General features: G+C 41.9%; 1 protein-coding gene across 1 annotated transcript in view; it reads left to right on the plus strand.

Moving 5' to 3' along the window:
- LOC135294489 (retinal guanylyl cyclase 2-like) overlaps nt 1–5,117 on the plus strand; it is a 40,682-nt gene extending 35,565 nt beyond the window's left edge. The window contains exon 18 of the mRNA XM_064409816.1: nt 2,154–5,117. Within this exon, the coding sequence (XP_064265886.1) occupies nt 2,154–2,292 (139 nt within the window). The 3' untranslated portion in view covers nt 2,293–5,117. The remainder of the gene's footprint in view (nt 1–2,153) is intronic.
- The last annotated feature ends 11,448 nt before the right edge of the window (nt 5,118–16,565 follow it).

A 16,565-nucleotide genomic window follows, 5' to 3' on the forward strand; every position in this document is an offset into this window, starting at 1 on the left:
AATTGGTTTAATCCTTTGGAAATAGCAGAAAAATCAATAAGACTTTCATACCTGGATCTTTTCAGTGGTCCTAATTAAATCCTTCTTGTGTGCAGAAAGCTTTCAATGGACGCAATTAAGTCCTCAACAGCCACTTATCCCCACATGCCTGCTTGGTGGTTTAGTGATCTTTCCAGCTAATCTATCTTAGATGTATCTGATGAAAGGGACTATGCTGCCAATAACCTTGTTTTTCCTTGATGGCAATAAAGGAACATTATACAAGGATCTCAGATGTAGTGGTTTATGGTCCATTCACCCAATTTATGGTCCTTTTAGTCTGGAGCCCTAAAATGCTAACAGTCCCACAGGGTTATTGCTGCAGTACAATAGGGATCCCCATGTTGCAGTAATTATATATTTTGGAGTATTCATCTGGCCTGGAGTCTAGAGGAAGGTCAAGACTCCACTTCTTCTGCTCAGAACTCAATCCTTTAACTTTGAAAGGGTGGCTGTGGACTCTGCTGTCCTTGGTGTATTCTTGATTTCAAAGAGAAGTGATGGTTCTGGCTGGATCTTGATAAAAATGCTCATCAAAACATGAGGAACACCAGAGTGCACCTCCACTTACCTGAGGATAAACATCTGGGCTATATTATTAGTGACCCTTATCTTTTGTCCTGAGGTAGGGTCTATGACCTTAACATGGATCTTCTAACCCACTCATGCAAGTGGGATTCAGCCCAGAGCACCATGGCTGTCACAGGCACTTGTGTAAGGCTGGTAGATTAATCAACAGCTGAAGATTATGTAGGAGAAACCATGGCATCAAATGCTGCTGGGAAATATCCTCAGGCAGATGAATCCCATCCATAGCATCTTACAATAATTCTGATAAGCATAAAGGGATTTCTCTCTTTAAAACACAACAGAGAGCTGTGTCACGGAGAGGTCAGTGACTCCCTAAGATCCATGGATAGGTCTCAGTTTGTAGATGAGACTTAGACCTCATGCAAGTGAGTCAGAGTTCATTGTGGAGTTCTCAGGGATGCGATTTCACCCCTGTGATTAGTTGTGGCTGTATTTGTGGAGGGACACACTGTATGTACAGTCTGTACTGCTCTCTGCTGACTTCTAGATGTGTAAGCATACAGGTGGTGTACCCTGCATAGGATTACCCAAAAGTATCCAGGTTCAATTTTTCAAGTTATTTTCTCTCCTTTTGTTGTTGTTGTTTGGTTGGTTGGTTGGTTGGTTGGTTTGGTTTGGTTTTTACTCTTCAAGGATTTGACTCTTCTTGCATTCTATCCCCTCATCCTATGAACTATGCTTAGTGACAGGAGATGCCTTGACATTCTTTCTTGTTCAGGAAATATCCAAATAATTGCAGCTTGCTGGCCAAAACATTGGCTAGCAAGGTGCAGCTGAGCAGTAGATAAGATTATACAATCATAGGATAGCTTGGGTTGGAAGGGAGGTCATTTAGTCCAAACCCCCTTGCAATGTGCATGCTCCTAATAAAAAATTTCTTTCTTATATCTAGTCTAAATATATCTTGTTTTGGTTTCAAAATATTACCCTTTGTATTATTTCTACAGGATACCTGCTTCATGTAGTCAGTTTTTAGCATATATTTCTATTCTAAAGTAATTGCACATTCATTGCTCACAGTGATGCTGTGTACAGTTTAAACCATACATTTTTGTATATATACAATTATTTATTAGCTATTTCTTTCTAATCTCTTTATAATAGCAATAGTGTTATCAGTGGGGATTAGCATTTAGCTCTTTTTGGTTTAAAACAGTTGGAATGATATTTTCTTCTATTATACACAGTAAATCTTATTCCATATAATGCTTTGTCCATGACAGGGCAGTTGTAGATTTGAGACCTTCCTAAAGCCCTGTCATTTGCTGAGTTTCTGCCCTCTTACAAGTCCTTGATGTTTATTTGGTCTCTGAGAACCCATTATGTTATAATGAATTTGCACCCACCAACAGATGGTGGCCCAGAAGCTGGGCGGGATGAACTCTTGAAGTATTGCAGCAAAAGATCCACTTCAACTCCACCATTTAACATTTCTGCTTTGGCTGACACAAAATGATGCTAAGTGAAAAGTCATGCCTTGGTGAGCAGGGTTGCTAACTCCTTTTTTCTTTTCTCTTTCGCAGCCACAACTGGCCGGATGTACTGACCAGGAAATTGAAATCTGTCCTGAGGGACACAAAGCGGACACTAAGAAAAGCAAACTTTAAAGAGCTGGGGAGCATGAAGGAGGCTGGAATAAGCTTTGGAGAGGATGAAATCTGAGAATAACATGGCAAAGAACTAGTAAGATCAGGAGGGACACCTTGAAGCCAATCCAACAGAACTCACACTCTCCATTTAGTTCCCAGCCAGCCCAAAGCAGAATAATTAATGAAGCCTCTTAGATCTTTCAGAGGGTGAACCTGAGCAGGCAGATGAATTCTGACCATCATCTCTTGTGAAACTGTCTCATCAATCCTGACCACCATCTCTTGGCACTGTCTCAGACTGTATATGTGTGTGTTTTTGGGAGGGGTGAACTGGGGAGGAAAGTGAGGGTGATAATGATGGCAGTTCCTGCTCTTCATGAGCAACTGTCACAAGGATGAACTCAAAGAATATTTTAGCTAGGTCTGCATGGCAGCACTAACAAGTCCAGCTGCCCCTGGGCCTGGATTCAAACAATAATGCCAAGTGCTAGAATGGTTCAAATGTTAAGTAGTTGTTTTCCTGTTGTTATTGTGGGAAGGTCTGGTTTCATGAAAATGAGTGCAATTGAGAAAAAAAATGTTTTGGACAACAACAAAGAACATTTTTACTCCCCCACAGAAATTTTGAATCAAAATGTTCTGTCCCTGTATGTCAACTTAAGCTGAAATATTTTCTTTCAAATTGACATTTCAGCTGCAAATGCCAATTTAATGCTATTTTCAAAATGAAATAACAGTTTTGAATTGAAACAGTTTGGTATGAATCAATATTTGCTTCAAATGCCAAAATGAGATTCTGCTCAAAATGTCAAAATATGTCATATTCACAAATCCTGATCTAAATTGCAAGAATTATTTTTTTTTCTTTTATACACACACATATACAGGATATCTCAAACTTGTTATGTTTCTCATCCTAAAGCCAGATAAAAATGGAATGCCAAGATACTGCAAAACAGAGATGCAGTTCCATTTAGCTGAGTAGTACTAATAAAATATGACATTTTTTCCTGCAAAAGTGAGGCGGAGGGAATGAAGAGAGCATAATTAAAGCAGTACAAAGTCTAAACCCATCAATCTTTTCCTTTCCAATCTCCAAGTGGTCTTTAAGGCACTTGTCTATAAAGTAAGCCTCCCTGTGGGTAAAAAGTTTTCTGTAAAGGATCAGTATTTGGCCTGTAGGGACTTCCACCAGAGCACACTTCCTCAAAGTCCAATAATTTTGGTGTTGGGCCCTTTTTCTTCTATGTTTTTTACTCCTGTTCAACATCTGGATCCTAACAAACTTCTGGGAATTGTTCTCTCTTCTGCCAGGCTGAAGAGAAGAGCAGGTATGGTAATGTAACCTATATTACCACCAGAAGGTGTTAACTGAGAACACTGAAACTTTTCTCAAGCTTAATTTGAACTCTTCTCATCAGACCAATCAAAACAGATTTTTACCATTCAGATAATAAATCAACATGAGAATAGATAAGATAAGAATCAACAAACACTTGGCAAACTTTCATTAGATATTGAAAATATCATTATAAAACAAAATGAGTCTGACTTCACAGAGTTAAGGAACACAGTATTTTCACAACTAATTCAGTGTATCAAGTATAAAACATGCACTGTCAAAGCAAGATCTGTTTGAAGTATAAACATCTAAAAAGCAAAAACAGAAGGGAAATTCATTAATGCTCTTTAATAATGAGCTTTTACTCTGTGGCACCTGGTTTTGTAAAAGAAGCTTTTGCTTTTTTAAGTGGTGAGTTAATATTCCCTGTGGGAGAAGTTGGTCCTTGAAGGACGCCTGTCAAAAGGCTCATACAACACTCAAACTGTCAAACAGGGATTAGGAAAGCCTTGACTTTCTGCCCTGTGCCCACCTTCTGTTTGAAAATTCCTTCAGAAAAACATCCTATGGAAGAGACATGGGGCAGGTAATTCTGACACAATACACCTCAAAGTACATTTCCAGAGGAGAATGTTAGCTGAATTGGTCTGTGCAAACATAAGTTTAAAATCAAACAACTTTGCATAATTAATGTATTTTCCATTATTTTCCCATATTAAAAAAAAAAAATCTATCTTTGTTGTCCTGTTACATAGCAGAGTGGTTTATATCAACCTGAATTTTCCACGAAAGTGATTGAAACAAGATTTCAACCCACACTACTTCTGCACACAGTTTTGAATTCTTTCTTCAGCCTGTAGTCTTCTAAAATAAACAACATTCTTTGAATTCTTCTTAAAAATTAAGATAGTAAATCTGTGGGAAAGGGTAGCAGAGAAGCAAAGTTCTAGTCACTGACGACTTTAGTAATCCCAGAGTAATTCATTATTCTCTTTGAAGTTAGAGGTAATTTGTCCTCTTAATTTCAACAGGAAAAGGCCAAGGACTCATCCCTGAGTGTGATTACCTCTGCTGTTAGAAATATAAAATGCATATTTATATTTTCCTGGTATTGTTCTGTTTAAATAGATTTAAGTTCACTTATGAGATTTCTTCCCATACTGTATCTTTTTTTTATTATGAAAAACAAGTGTTTTTCATCCTTAAAACAAGCGTTAAAATGTTGTAATGAGGAAGACGTGGGCTGGAAGCAGGAAATGGAAATTTTTGTAACTCCACATCAGACTTGTCCTGTGATTGTGGATGAGGCACTTGGTGGATTCTTGGATAGGGAAACACACATTGTAGTAACCATTATCAACAGGAACTTACCACATGATTGCTAGAAGTTTTACCACTAACATTATAGAGTGAATTTTAATGTAATCATGCAAACCCACTGAGAGCTGTAGATGTATTTGCATACAACAAATGGTATCTGAATATAGTTTGTATTTCATACAGTATTTTTAGCAGTCAATTTATAGCATATGACAATAAAGATCCTTGAAGACCTATTGCTTCACCCTAAAATCTTATCCTAGTTTGCATATTTACCTTCAGCTGACCTAGCTTACTTTCATCTCCCTGTGAAGATAAGACACCCATGGAGACCCCCTTTCACATATTCACTGGATTATACAGTAACTAAAAGCAGGTCTCAAGACACACAAGCCAGTGGCAGGACAGTCAGGCAGAGAAGGTGTGAGATGCACAAAATCCAAGGAAGATATGGAGCAGCCACAGCATGGATGAGTTCCCAAACAGCAACAATGGCGCAAGTCTGGGAAAATTTCCCATGACAGGGCATGTTAATGTGAAGAGGGGTCAATACCACTCCTCAAAGCACATTTCTCATTAAAAAATGTGAAGATGCTCCTCTGGGCTTTGGTAATACAGCCACGTGAATGCAAGAGTAGAGCTGAGGGTAAGTAATCCCAGGACAATTCTATGAGCCAATGATTTCATCCTCACACCAGCAATGAATCTGTGAATACATGAGGGACATCACATGAGCTGGCTCCTTCAAATCCACGCAATGGACGTGGTCTGGCAAGGTCCTGTGCACAGGCAGACTCTTACCCATCTTTACCCACCCACTCACACACAGTGCTCATCAGAGAGATGCATCACTGGCAAAGGTGGGCTAAGGGTTACCTGATGCTCTAGCCACACATCCTTTCATTCCCTTTCAGCCATGCCTGAAAGGCCCAGTGTGGCACTCATCACCAGCTCCATCTGTGTTAGCAATAATAGCTTGAGTCATAGAATCATTTAGGTTGGACAAGACCTCTAAGGTCATCAAACCCACCCATTAACCCAACACTCCCAAATCCACTATTGAACCATGTCCCCAAGAGCCACATCTACATGTCTTTTAAACACCTCCAGGGATGGGGACTCCACCACTTCCCTGTTCCAGTGCTTCACAATCCTTTCAATGAAGCAATTATTTCCTAATACCCTATCTGAACCTCTCCTAGTGCAACTTGAGGCCGTTTCCTCTTGTCCTATTGCTTTTTATCTGAGAGAAAAGGCTGACCCCCAGCCAGATACAACCTCCTTTGAAGCAGTTGTAGAGAGTGATCAGAATAAAAGAATACATGGGAGAAGGCAGAGAAACTACAGCTCATCATGCACAACCTGAAGCTGGTGAAATGGTGGTGTTAGAGAAAGCTCTTACAGGTAAAACCCAGCCTGATGAAGAACTATAGGATTGCTAGGTCAGCCGTAGGATACAGAGAGTTTTGTGTAGAGGGAGGTTGGGTAAGCACATGGAGTTGAAACAGACCTCCCAAAATGAAAAGAGATGTTGCACTAAGGATTATTTCCAGACCCTGGGTGATTGCAATCTTCTCCTCCAGCCTCCTGCAGCTGCAGTGTGAGCAGCAACACAAAGTGCTCCTAGGCCAGCAACTGCTGAGACAGGTAAGCAAGGGGAGCTTTTCTGTATTTGTCCCACACCAGGGTACTCCTCCAGCCTTCCTAAAATGACCACAGCTGAGAGTTCTCTGAAGCAATTGAAAGAGAATCCATGTTCTGTGCAGGGCAAGAAGCACACAATGCTTTTCCTTTGATGCTCGTTACTTTACAACTGTTAGTATTAAATTTCATTCACCAACTTTTTCCTCATTTACTAGAATTTCTCACAATTCTTCCCAAGCCTGATTTCATTATATTTGCAGATGTCAGTATCCCATGGTTCTCCTTCCTTCCCTGAGCATCCCTAATCCTGCTGAACAGCACAGGACCCAGTGGAGGGACTGTGAGGACCACCCACAAAAGTTGTCACATGATGCATCCTGATAATGCAATTCTCTGCTTTGCTTCCTGCCTCCACACCTGTCCTGACCCATGACATTTCCCCTTCGCTTTATTCTTACTTGGACCAAAGTGTCATCCTTTCCTGCACAGGACCGGTTCAGTCAAAAAAAATTTACCTGATTCTCTTTTATTGACTGCTTTCACTGGCACATTACAATCCCTTTATTCAAAGGAGTTAACCCTCCTTTTGCTATTTTCTGTTCTTACCTTGGGGATGTCTAGGAGCCAGACTTGATAGCACAAACTTCAGACACACTTAAAAAAACAACAGATGATGAAAGTAAATACACTCATTGTCACAAATCTAAGTGTCTGAAACGTGTTCATTAACATATACAGAGAAGCTCTGGAAAAACTGATCTGAAGCTAAGGACCAATGCTGAAATATGTTATACCCACATAGGCCCAATGCCCAGATGAAAATGGCAAAACCATGCATGTAGTCCCAGTTGGTCTTAGTTGGTCTTGAACAGAAGGCATTTCTTAAGTGCTGGAGCCTTCTTATTTTCTATTGTTGTTTAAATTGAAAACATTCTGCACTTTTCAAGTGGAAAATGGCCTGGTTTTCAGAGTTTGTTTGCCAGACACCTCAGCTGCCCATCTGCTGGGCTACTGCATCAGTGATTCCAAAGCAGCCCTGGAGGCAGATGTCCCAGCTCCAATCTCTACATACAATTTCCTTCTTTATTTTTTTTTTTTCATTCAAAAGCTGAAACTGAAATAGCATTTCAAAATATTGAAATCCTGCAGAAAACCAACTGACTTTTCTCCACACTAGTCAGAAACACAAGGGCAGGAAGAGTAGGCAGCAAAAAGACTCTGCAAGGCTAAACGTCTGGCCTTGAGGTCTTTTCTCACCAGAAGAAATGCACTGTCCAAACATCACACAATAATATCTGATGGCAGATGTGCTGCAATTAACTTTATGCTTTAATGCATTTTGTGACTCAGGGCTGTTGGCCATAAAAAAGCATGACAGGAGCACAACATTCCTTTCCACTCCTTGTTTTGAGCTCTCTGTGATATCTTGGCACTGCGTCCCAAGAACACTGTGTGGAAATAAAGCTTTTGTTTAACCCACTTGTGTGGGCTCCCTGAGGAGGTGACTGCCTGCCCAGCCAAATCTGTAACTCTCAGCTCCCCAAACACCATCAGCAAATAGAAAGCACTGGAAGGAACAACTGCAGGTTGTTATCCAAATAAGGTGCCAAAGTTTATTCATGGATTCAAAGTGGATTCAAAGTTGATTCAAAGTTTATTCATTTATTCATGTCATCAAGGTTTCTCTGCCTGACTGCACCTGTCAGGACTGCAACACAGTCAGAACAAAAGGCAAATATAACCTGATATTCCTGATGGATCCAAGAATTTGGTCCAATCTGTGGGGTGACCCAGGGAGTCCATTTCTCAAGCTATGGAGGAATCAGCCTGAAAACTTTCTCCTCTCTATCCCTGTACTTTTGTCCTTGTGTTTCATACTGGGATGTGTACAAACTGTCCAACGCTGGTGTATGTGGAGAGGAACCAGCCAGCAGAAGGCAGGCAGGTAGAAAGAAACTGAGTGAAGAATCACCTGAGATGGGGAGTCCTCCAGCTCTGGTGGGACAATAGTTTTCATATCCTGTGAGATCTCCAGCAAATCATTCCCCATATCTGGAATAATAGGAGGCCTAAGCATTGAGAAGAACCAGCTTTGCATTGTCCATCTAGATTTCAGTTAAGCATTTGGCACTGTTTCCCAGAGCATTCCCCTGGAGAAATGCTCATGGCTTGGACAGGTGTGCTCTTCTCTGTGTGGAAAACTGGCTGGGTGACCGAGCCCAGAGTATGGTGGTGAATGGAGTTAAATCCACTTGGTCACAGGTGGTGTTTCCTAAGGCTCAGTATAGCAGCCAGTCCTGCTTAATATCTATATCAATGTTCAGGACAAGAGGATGGAGGGCACCCTCAGTAAATTCACAGATGACACCAATTTGGGTGGGAGTGTGGATCTGCTGGAGGGCAGGAGGGATCTGGAAGGCTGGATCAATGAGCTGAGGCCAATTGTTTGAGGTTCAGCTAGACCAAGTGCCGGGTCCTGAATTTTCATTGCAGCAACCCCAGACAGTGCTAAAGGCTGGGGGAGGAGTGGCTGGAAAACTGCTCAACAAAAAGGGATCTGGAGGGGCTATGGCCACATCCCTGGGGAGCCTGTGACTATGGACATCATACCCGTGCTGTCTAATGCTACAGGGACCCAGAAACACAGTGTGCCCATCCCTGCACATGGTTTCAAAACAAATTCCATGCCATATCTGTAATCAGGATAACAATCTATAGAAGGGCTTGCAGATCTCAATGGCTCCAATAACTGAAGGCTGTTCTCCCTTCTCCTGAGGGGAAATCTGTGGTTTCACTTGCAAACACTGAGTGCTGAATTAAGGTTTTGATGGGAAGTTCTTCTGTTTCACTTCCCTCTGGGCATAGACAAAGGCCATCAATGTGAATATCACCTTTGCTGCCCTTCCCACTGCAATTGGTCATCCAAAGAGACAATGCTGGAACACTGTGTTCAGCCAATACCTCTAATATTTGTGTGAGTCCTGAAAGCTGCAGTGCTAAATGCATTTATTCTCACTCTCTCGTGCCCAGGTACTGGAATTTTCCAGGAGTTGTGAAAGGCTACATGGCAAATCCTTCTGCTCTTTGCAGCTAAAATGGAAAATGAATGCAAATAGGATCTTGAAACCTTGCTAAACCCCAAAAAATTTTACCAAGGGTGAAGGAGTACTGAGATTAGCTCAGCTGGTTAGTGCATGGTGCTAAAAATGCCAGGGCTGTAGATTTAATCCCTGAGTCATACTCAAGGACATTTGGATTCTTTCTACTCTGAATATTTCGTGATTCTGTGAGTATGTATCTTCCAAGTTTTTGCCAGTCTCTCTGTGGCTTCCTGCTATGCCAGATTGCCATTGTATAGGGAAAGGAACACCCATGCTGCAGCAGTTATCCTTTTTGCTGTCCCTTATTTGCTGTAAGAACTGGTCCTGGAAAAACCTTTTGCTCTTGTTTTTTGTACAGCTCACCCAGTTTATGCAGAGATTATTTATGGAGAGGAAAAGGCCTTGGTGGTCTCTCAAGCTGAAGCAAATATTTCACTATAACTCCTATTATTGTCATTTTGAAGTATTTTAACTAAACCAAATTTTAACACAACCACAGGAAAATCTTCAACTTAAAAAGACTAACCACAGCCAATGAGTACCTTTAACTACTGATCACATGTGTAATATTCAAATTCAAGGTTTAATTCAGATGTAAGCATTTTATGCTGTATATGCCAATGCATTTGTGCCTCCATGTATATATACATATGTGTATATATAAATATATTTGTATGCTTTCAACTAAGCAGCATCCATTCACCACCAGAGGGCAGGCACAGAATATGAAAATTAATTGTCCTGTTCTTCCATGTACATGTCAATGAACAAATTGCCCAGTGGGCAGAAGAATATCACCAGCATTTTCTTTTACCATCTCCAATGACTTTCTTATCACAGAATTACAGAATCATAGAATAGTTTGGGCTGGAAGCTCATCCAGTCCACTCATCCTGCAATGAGTGGGGACACATTCAACCGCATCTGGTGGCTCAGAGCCCTGTCCAGACTGGCCTTGAATGTCTCCAGGGATGGGGCATCCACCACGTCTCTGGGCAACCTGTGACAGTGTTTCACCACCCTCACTGCAAAAAGCATCTTCCTACTATCCAAAACAACCACCTTTTAGTTTAAAACTATTACCACTTATCCTATTGCTACAGACCCTGCTAAAACGTTTTTGTCCTGAATCTCAACCCTTTCAACTATCTCGTATTTCACTGTGTGATGGATAGTTTTTGTTTTGTTTGTTTGCCTGAGATCTAAATTTAGCAGTGTTGATATGAACCAGCGTGTCCACTCTCACAGTCTTGAGTCCTAGGAGCTTTTGGAAAGGTGCAATGAGCAAAGAAGAGCTTCTCTCTTCACTCATACTGTGGAGAGGATAAAAACACATAAGCCTTGATGCCAGAAAGCATATCCTTTAAAGTATGTACCTCCAACCAGGAGATGGCTATGATATGGCACAGGCAGACCTTTGATATTATGGGTCATGAGATCCATAAGGATCATTGTCTAAAACCCAGTGCCTTCAACGTGAGGAGGAAAAAGGGTGGACAATCTTATCCAGAAGCTTTATCCCAGTTTCATAACAAAGATCTTTACAATTGTGTACAAGGAGATGAAAATGTATGGGCACAGAGAGGCCCCTCAGGGCAGGAATCCTGCCCAGGGCTTTGCTCAATGGGATGGTGGATGTCAGACCCTCAAAATAACAACAGAATGGCAGAACCATTTATAGCGTTTGTAGCATATCCTACTATACCATCCCCAAGTGGCTTCACTTGAGGAAACGTGGAAAGTATTTTAACGGATTGCTATGTCCAGCGTAGGCTGGGAAGTTGTGACTTACTCCAGCAGGATGTATACTCACAACCATCAGAATAAACCAGTTTTCTGTTTCCTGATGACAAGAGGGATTCATTTCCCTTAATTCTGAATCTGCAGTAGTCACGCACCAGTCCCTTCATCTTCACAAGAGAAAGTCAGAGCTTATGGAGGTGACTCATCTGCTGGACAATTAGATGAATCATGAGCAAAACAGGCTTTCATTTCCCTCCCTGAGCTGTCGAGGATATCAAGATCAGTGGCTCATTTGATAGGTCCCAACCTTACAGCTGTCTACATTTGATTGAATACAGCTTGTCTTTTTCACCTGTGACATCATTCTGGAATTACAAATTTTTATGAGAAAAAGGAGACCAGGAGTTTGCTCAGCTCTTCAGTGCCATCACTACTTCCACCTGGGCTTGGCAGGGGGCAGGTGATACATGTTTGAGCATAATCATGCTTCTGTGCTGCCTATATTTCACCATTCAATGCACTAAACTTTCCAGATATGTAGCCCATGCACTGGATTAAAAGTTTTATCTGAGGTGCACCCCTGTTCTAAAACCTGGAAGGAGATGCTCAGAAGCAAATTATGCTAACAGTGTTTTGAACAATCAAACAGATAGAGGAGCAGGATTTTTTCCCTTCAGATTGTTGCCTTATGTCTGCTTTCTGTCTCCACTGAAATGACTTCAATATCCCCCGGGTCTCCTTGCTTCATCATTTGGTTCAGAAGGGTTGTTAAATGGTAGAGGTACCTTCCTTCTCCAGCAGTAGGTTCCACCTAAACCACTTCACACAGGAACTCTCATAATGTACGGTTGTAGCTCAGCAAGAACCCTGAAGGAATTAAGTAAGGGTTTCAATATTTTTTCTCCTTAAAAGAAAAAAAAAAAAGTCCAAAATACATGATTGGGGGTGGGAGATAGATTATTCAAGAAAGGCCAACACACTGAGCAGTAAGGAAAGACATTTTGGAAATAACCCAGAATCCCACTGTGGGCTATAAAAAAACCCTATGATTTCAGTAAGTGATGACGTACTGATGGATCAGAGGGCTGTGGGAAGGATCAAAGGGTGTAAGGAACATGACAAAAATAGAGCATTTCTAACTCATTTCTTCTCTCTCTATGATTTCAACCTTCTTTTCTTTCTTTTTTTTTTTTTTTTTTTTTCGGCATTTGCCTAAAAAACAGTCCAGAAGGGGCAAAGGACAGTGTAGATCATACTCTCCACTAACTATTGTGAAATACTTTTTTCTTTTTTGCAAGCGCTGAAAATTACCTGTGTCATGATCAGCTTCAAGGCTTTATAGATATAATGCCAGTAATCCGTTCACTATAGATTCGTTGTAGTAAAACACTGCCTGTCCAAAGAAAACACAGTAAAGAGGTGGAAAGAAGGGACAACGAAAAGAGAAAACTCATTATTTAAATGGTGGTTGACCAATAAGAATCATTTTTGTAAGGTCTGATTCAATAGTAAGGAGTGAAAATGCAGGGGAGAGAGACCAACTTTCTTCATTTCACCAATCAAAAGAAAACAAGAGGAAGGAGGAAGAATGGATGCTATTACACACTTAAAATTAAGCAGCAGCATTAGAGAGAAACATGATCTTTAGCCCCATTAACACAGAAGACAGAGCAAATTGTTCTTCAACTTGTTCCACACCACTTGATTCATTGATACTTCTGCTGTTGCAGTGGTAGAGCAGAAATATAGGAAATATTTACAAGAGAAACCACATCAATCTCCTTTGGTTTGCATTTCAAGATAAATCAGATTTGTCACAAGCAGCACAGTTTCCTGAACCTGTTGATAAAGCTTTGGGATGTTTCAAGCATGGGCCAGAAGATGCAGAGAAGTTAGCAGAGGGCAGAAAACACCCAGGGACACTTCAAAACTCAGGGTAGGATGCAGGGTACCTTCAGTCGTTGGAACAGGGCAGGTGCAAGGCAGAAAACTTCTGCCATTACTTCTGTCTTTTTGAGATGTTCACCTATTGACTTTGTTTGCAAGCCATAGCTCAAAGTCTCACTGAAGGGTGGTGTACATCTGAGGACCGCAGGGTTTGGAAAAATAAGACAGAGTAGCCTGGAGATTTTTTTGGGCCCCCCTTAATACAAACACAAATTCCATTTGCACCATTTCAAACCACCCCCACCCCCTCACCTCCTCCCCAGTTATGATAATCTCTGCGGCTCCTGTCTTACCAGTTTACTTGTCTGGGAATTTATCCCACATGGTTTCCCTCTCTTTTTTCTCTTACTGCCTCACTGCCATGAGCCCCAGCAGTCCCCTTCAACAGACACTGTTTTCTCCAAAGTTATTTGTATTATCTTCTCTCAGAGGACTCTGAAGAAGACCCTTATCACCAAAGTCACCCCATCTATATCCTCTGGTGATACCTGCTTATGCTGGGAATCTCCCCCATATCTGCCACTCCGAGTGATGTACAACATCTCCCAAAGGTTCCATGAATGTCTTTTTGCACCATTATGTGTGTTTTGCTTTCTTGCTCAATTTTCTGGCACTGTCTGTCTAGGCTTCAAGCAGTGTTTGAGGACCCTGGCATCCAAGAGTAATCAGATGAGCCAGGACTTTGTCCATCCTTCAAATCACTGCATCACAACATGGTCGCAGCTAACTCCTTCACAGCTGGCTACATCTGGTTTGGTAAGTGGGGAGCATCCCATGGGAACTGGACATCCATTTTTACCATGCCATCTGGACCTGAGGAGGGTTATTGTTGGTAACAAAGGGGACTGACACAAATCTAGTCTGGGGAAATGCCAAGAGCAACATCTTCTTTGAGCTCAGTGAAAATCACAGCTCCTGAGATCTGCAGGCACCATGTGATGAGGGCTGAGATGGGACAGGAATCACAGCTGACCTGGTGACCAGAATAACTTCACTGTTCAGTTCATCACCTTCATTGGTACTGGTGTGTGAAGCATCATACCAGCAACAAACTCCCTGCAACAACACCAGCAGAAACAGAAAAAGAGTGGTTAGAGCAAAGCTCTTGGAACCCTTGTTCCTCATGGTTTTTTTAAAAAAGAAGAGGCTACAATCAGACCCAGAAGAAATAGAACATGAAAATCAAACTTTGTTTAGGCTGAGAAAATAGAATTTATAATTAAAGATAGGCATCTTGTTGACAAGATATGATTTATTTTAACTGTGAAGTGGGCACATGGTCAACTTCTAATCTTCTGCAAGTTATTAAAACCAGCCAGTTCTCTTCCTGGCTGTTTTGTTGTGGTTTTTTGGGTTTTATTTAGTGTAATTTCTAAAAAAGCAACTGGGCTAACATCAGCTCAAGATAAAGATGCTTATACTGGCAGAGATGTCTTGGAGGATCTCAGTAGCTGGGAATTTTTCTTTCTGTTCATGCACTCCTGCTTGTCTCCATGCCAGCCCCACCAACCCAGCCTGTTACCCTCTCCATGGAAGAATGGGACTTCTGTGACAGTTAGAAAGGAAGGAGAGGGCCCAGGGTTGACTTTGTGTGACCAGAACTGACCTGTGGCTTTTTTTTCCAAGTAGGATTTGTTGCCACGTCCTGCTGCCTCGGTATGGGGGTGTATAGGATTTCTGCATGGCAGATACCAGTAGGGATTCTCGCAGGATTGGTGCTTGTAAGCAGGTTTTGTGGCAAGATCCTACAAATTTTGAGGGTGTGGTGTCCCTCCTGGTATCCTCAGGTTTTTTTCATGGGATATGCTTGGGTTCGTCTATGCTGTCAGATAAGCCAGTTTCTCTGTGTCAATACCGCTGAGGGTTAGCTCGCCCAAGGGCACCCTTTCCCACAAAACCAGCTTGTTCCCTCCAAGATGGGTGTAGTTCTGTGGTTTTCTTCAGGGCCTGCATCAGGTTTGGTTGTTTCTGCTCCACACAGTCCTCCCACACTATTCCACAGCAGATTTGAACACTGTCCCCACAATATTCAAGGTATTCTCAAAGAAAGCTAGCAGTGAAACAAATTCAGGGCTGTAAGGGAACCATCCAGAGCCAGATATCTGAGTGCTACACACTGGGAAATAGTCAGCTTGCTCTAGAGAAGGCATAGGTCTCTATGGATCCAGCCAGGGATCACTCTCTGGGAGAGGTACCTTTACTGGGAGAGATACAACTGGAGGAGCATCAGCACTCAGGTGTCACTGGGTATCAACCACTGGTTGACCCAAGTTTCTACAGCCCACACACCAGAGACAGACATCTAGCAACAGCAGCATCTGTGTGAATAATTTCTTCTGCTTTCATGTAAGTCTGAAACCCATCATCAGGAGACTTCCTATCCTTTCTGTGACAGGCCATTTTTCTTTGGCTAGCCATGCACCACCTGGATAATACAACTGGCCCCACGTCTCTGAACAGCATGAATGCAGCCATCCTCCAGGCTTGACTGCTGTGACATCGAGTTGGTCATCAGGCTGCCCTGGTGTGATTACAGAAGGGGTGACAATATCTGCTTGGTGACATCCCTCTGTCAGTCCCAGCAAAATAAGGCAGCACGGACTGTGAGGGGAGGTGCACCTTGGGTGAGAGATGGACATCAAGCCATCAGTGTCAAGCTGATGCCAAACCAAATAGCACCACCATAGTCATGAGGCACAGTGCCACAAGATACAGCTATAGTGAACTCCTGCTTGAGACCCAGCACAGGCTCACTGAGGCTTTCAGACCAAGTGCTCACTCAATGATACTGTGCTGCATTTTTTTGGACCACCTATGTTCCATATAAGTGCTATTCTGAGGTCCTCAATAAGGCTTTGGAGCTGCTGTACACAAGCAAACTCCTCCAGATCTGCTTCTGTTGCCAAGACAGGTCAATGAGAAATAGTTCTACTACTAATTGTTAAACCATTTGGCCTTTAAAAAATATGGAAAATAAAGAGAAACACAGAGGATAAACACATTTTAAAACAGTTAAGAGGTATGTATTCACATACTTGTGGGAGCCTGGGAATACATAAGACTGCAAAGGAATGAATTCACAGACTGGTCTATGGGGAGTATTTTTTTTCCCTGTGACTTCAAACTTCTCTCGGAGTTCACAGAGTTTTAGTCAGCTGGCATACAAGAGAGGTATGACTTCCCTAAGTAAACTCTTCCTCGACTTGCCCTGGAAAAGCTGCTGGGAGAGTCTGTGAGACAGAAGGCTGC

This window comes from Passer domesticus, chromosome 2 (genome assembly GCF_036417665.1).
Source record: "Passer domesticus isolate bPasDom1 chromosome 2, bPasDom1.hap1, whole genome shotgun sequence".
Taxonomy (NCBI): domain Eukaryota; kingdom Metazoa; phylum Chordata; class Aves; order Passeriformes; family Passeridae; genus Passer; species Passer domesticus.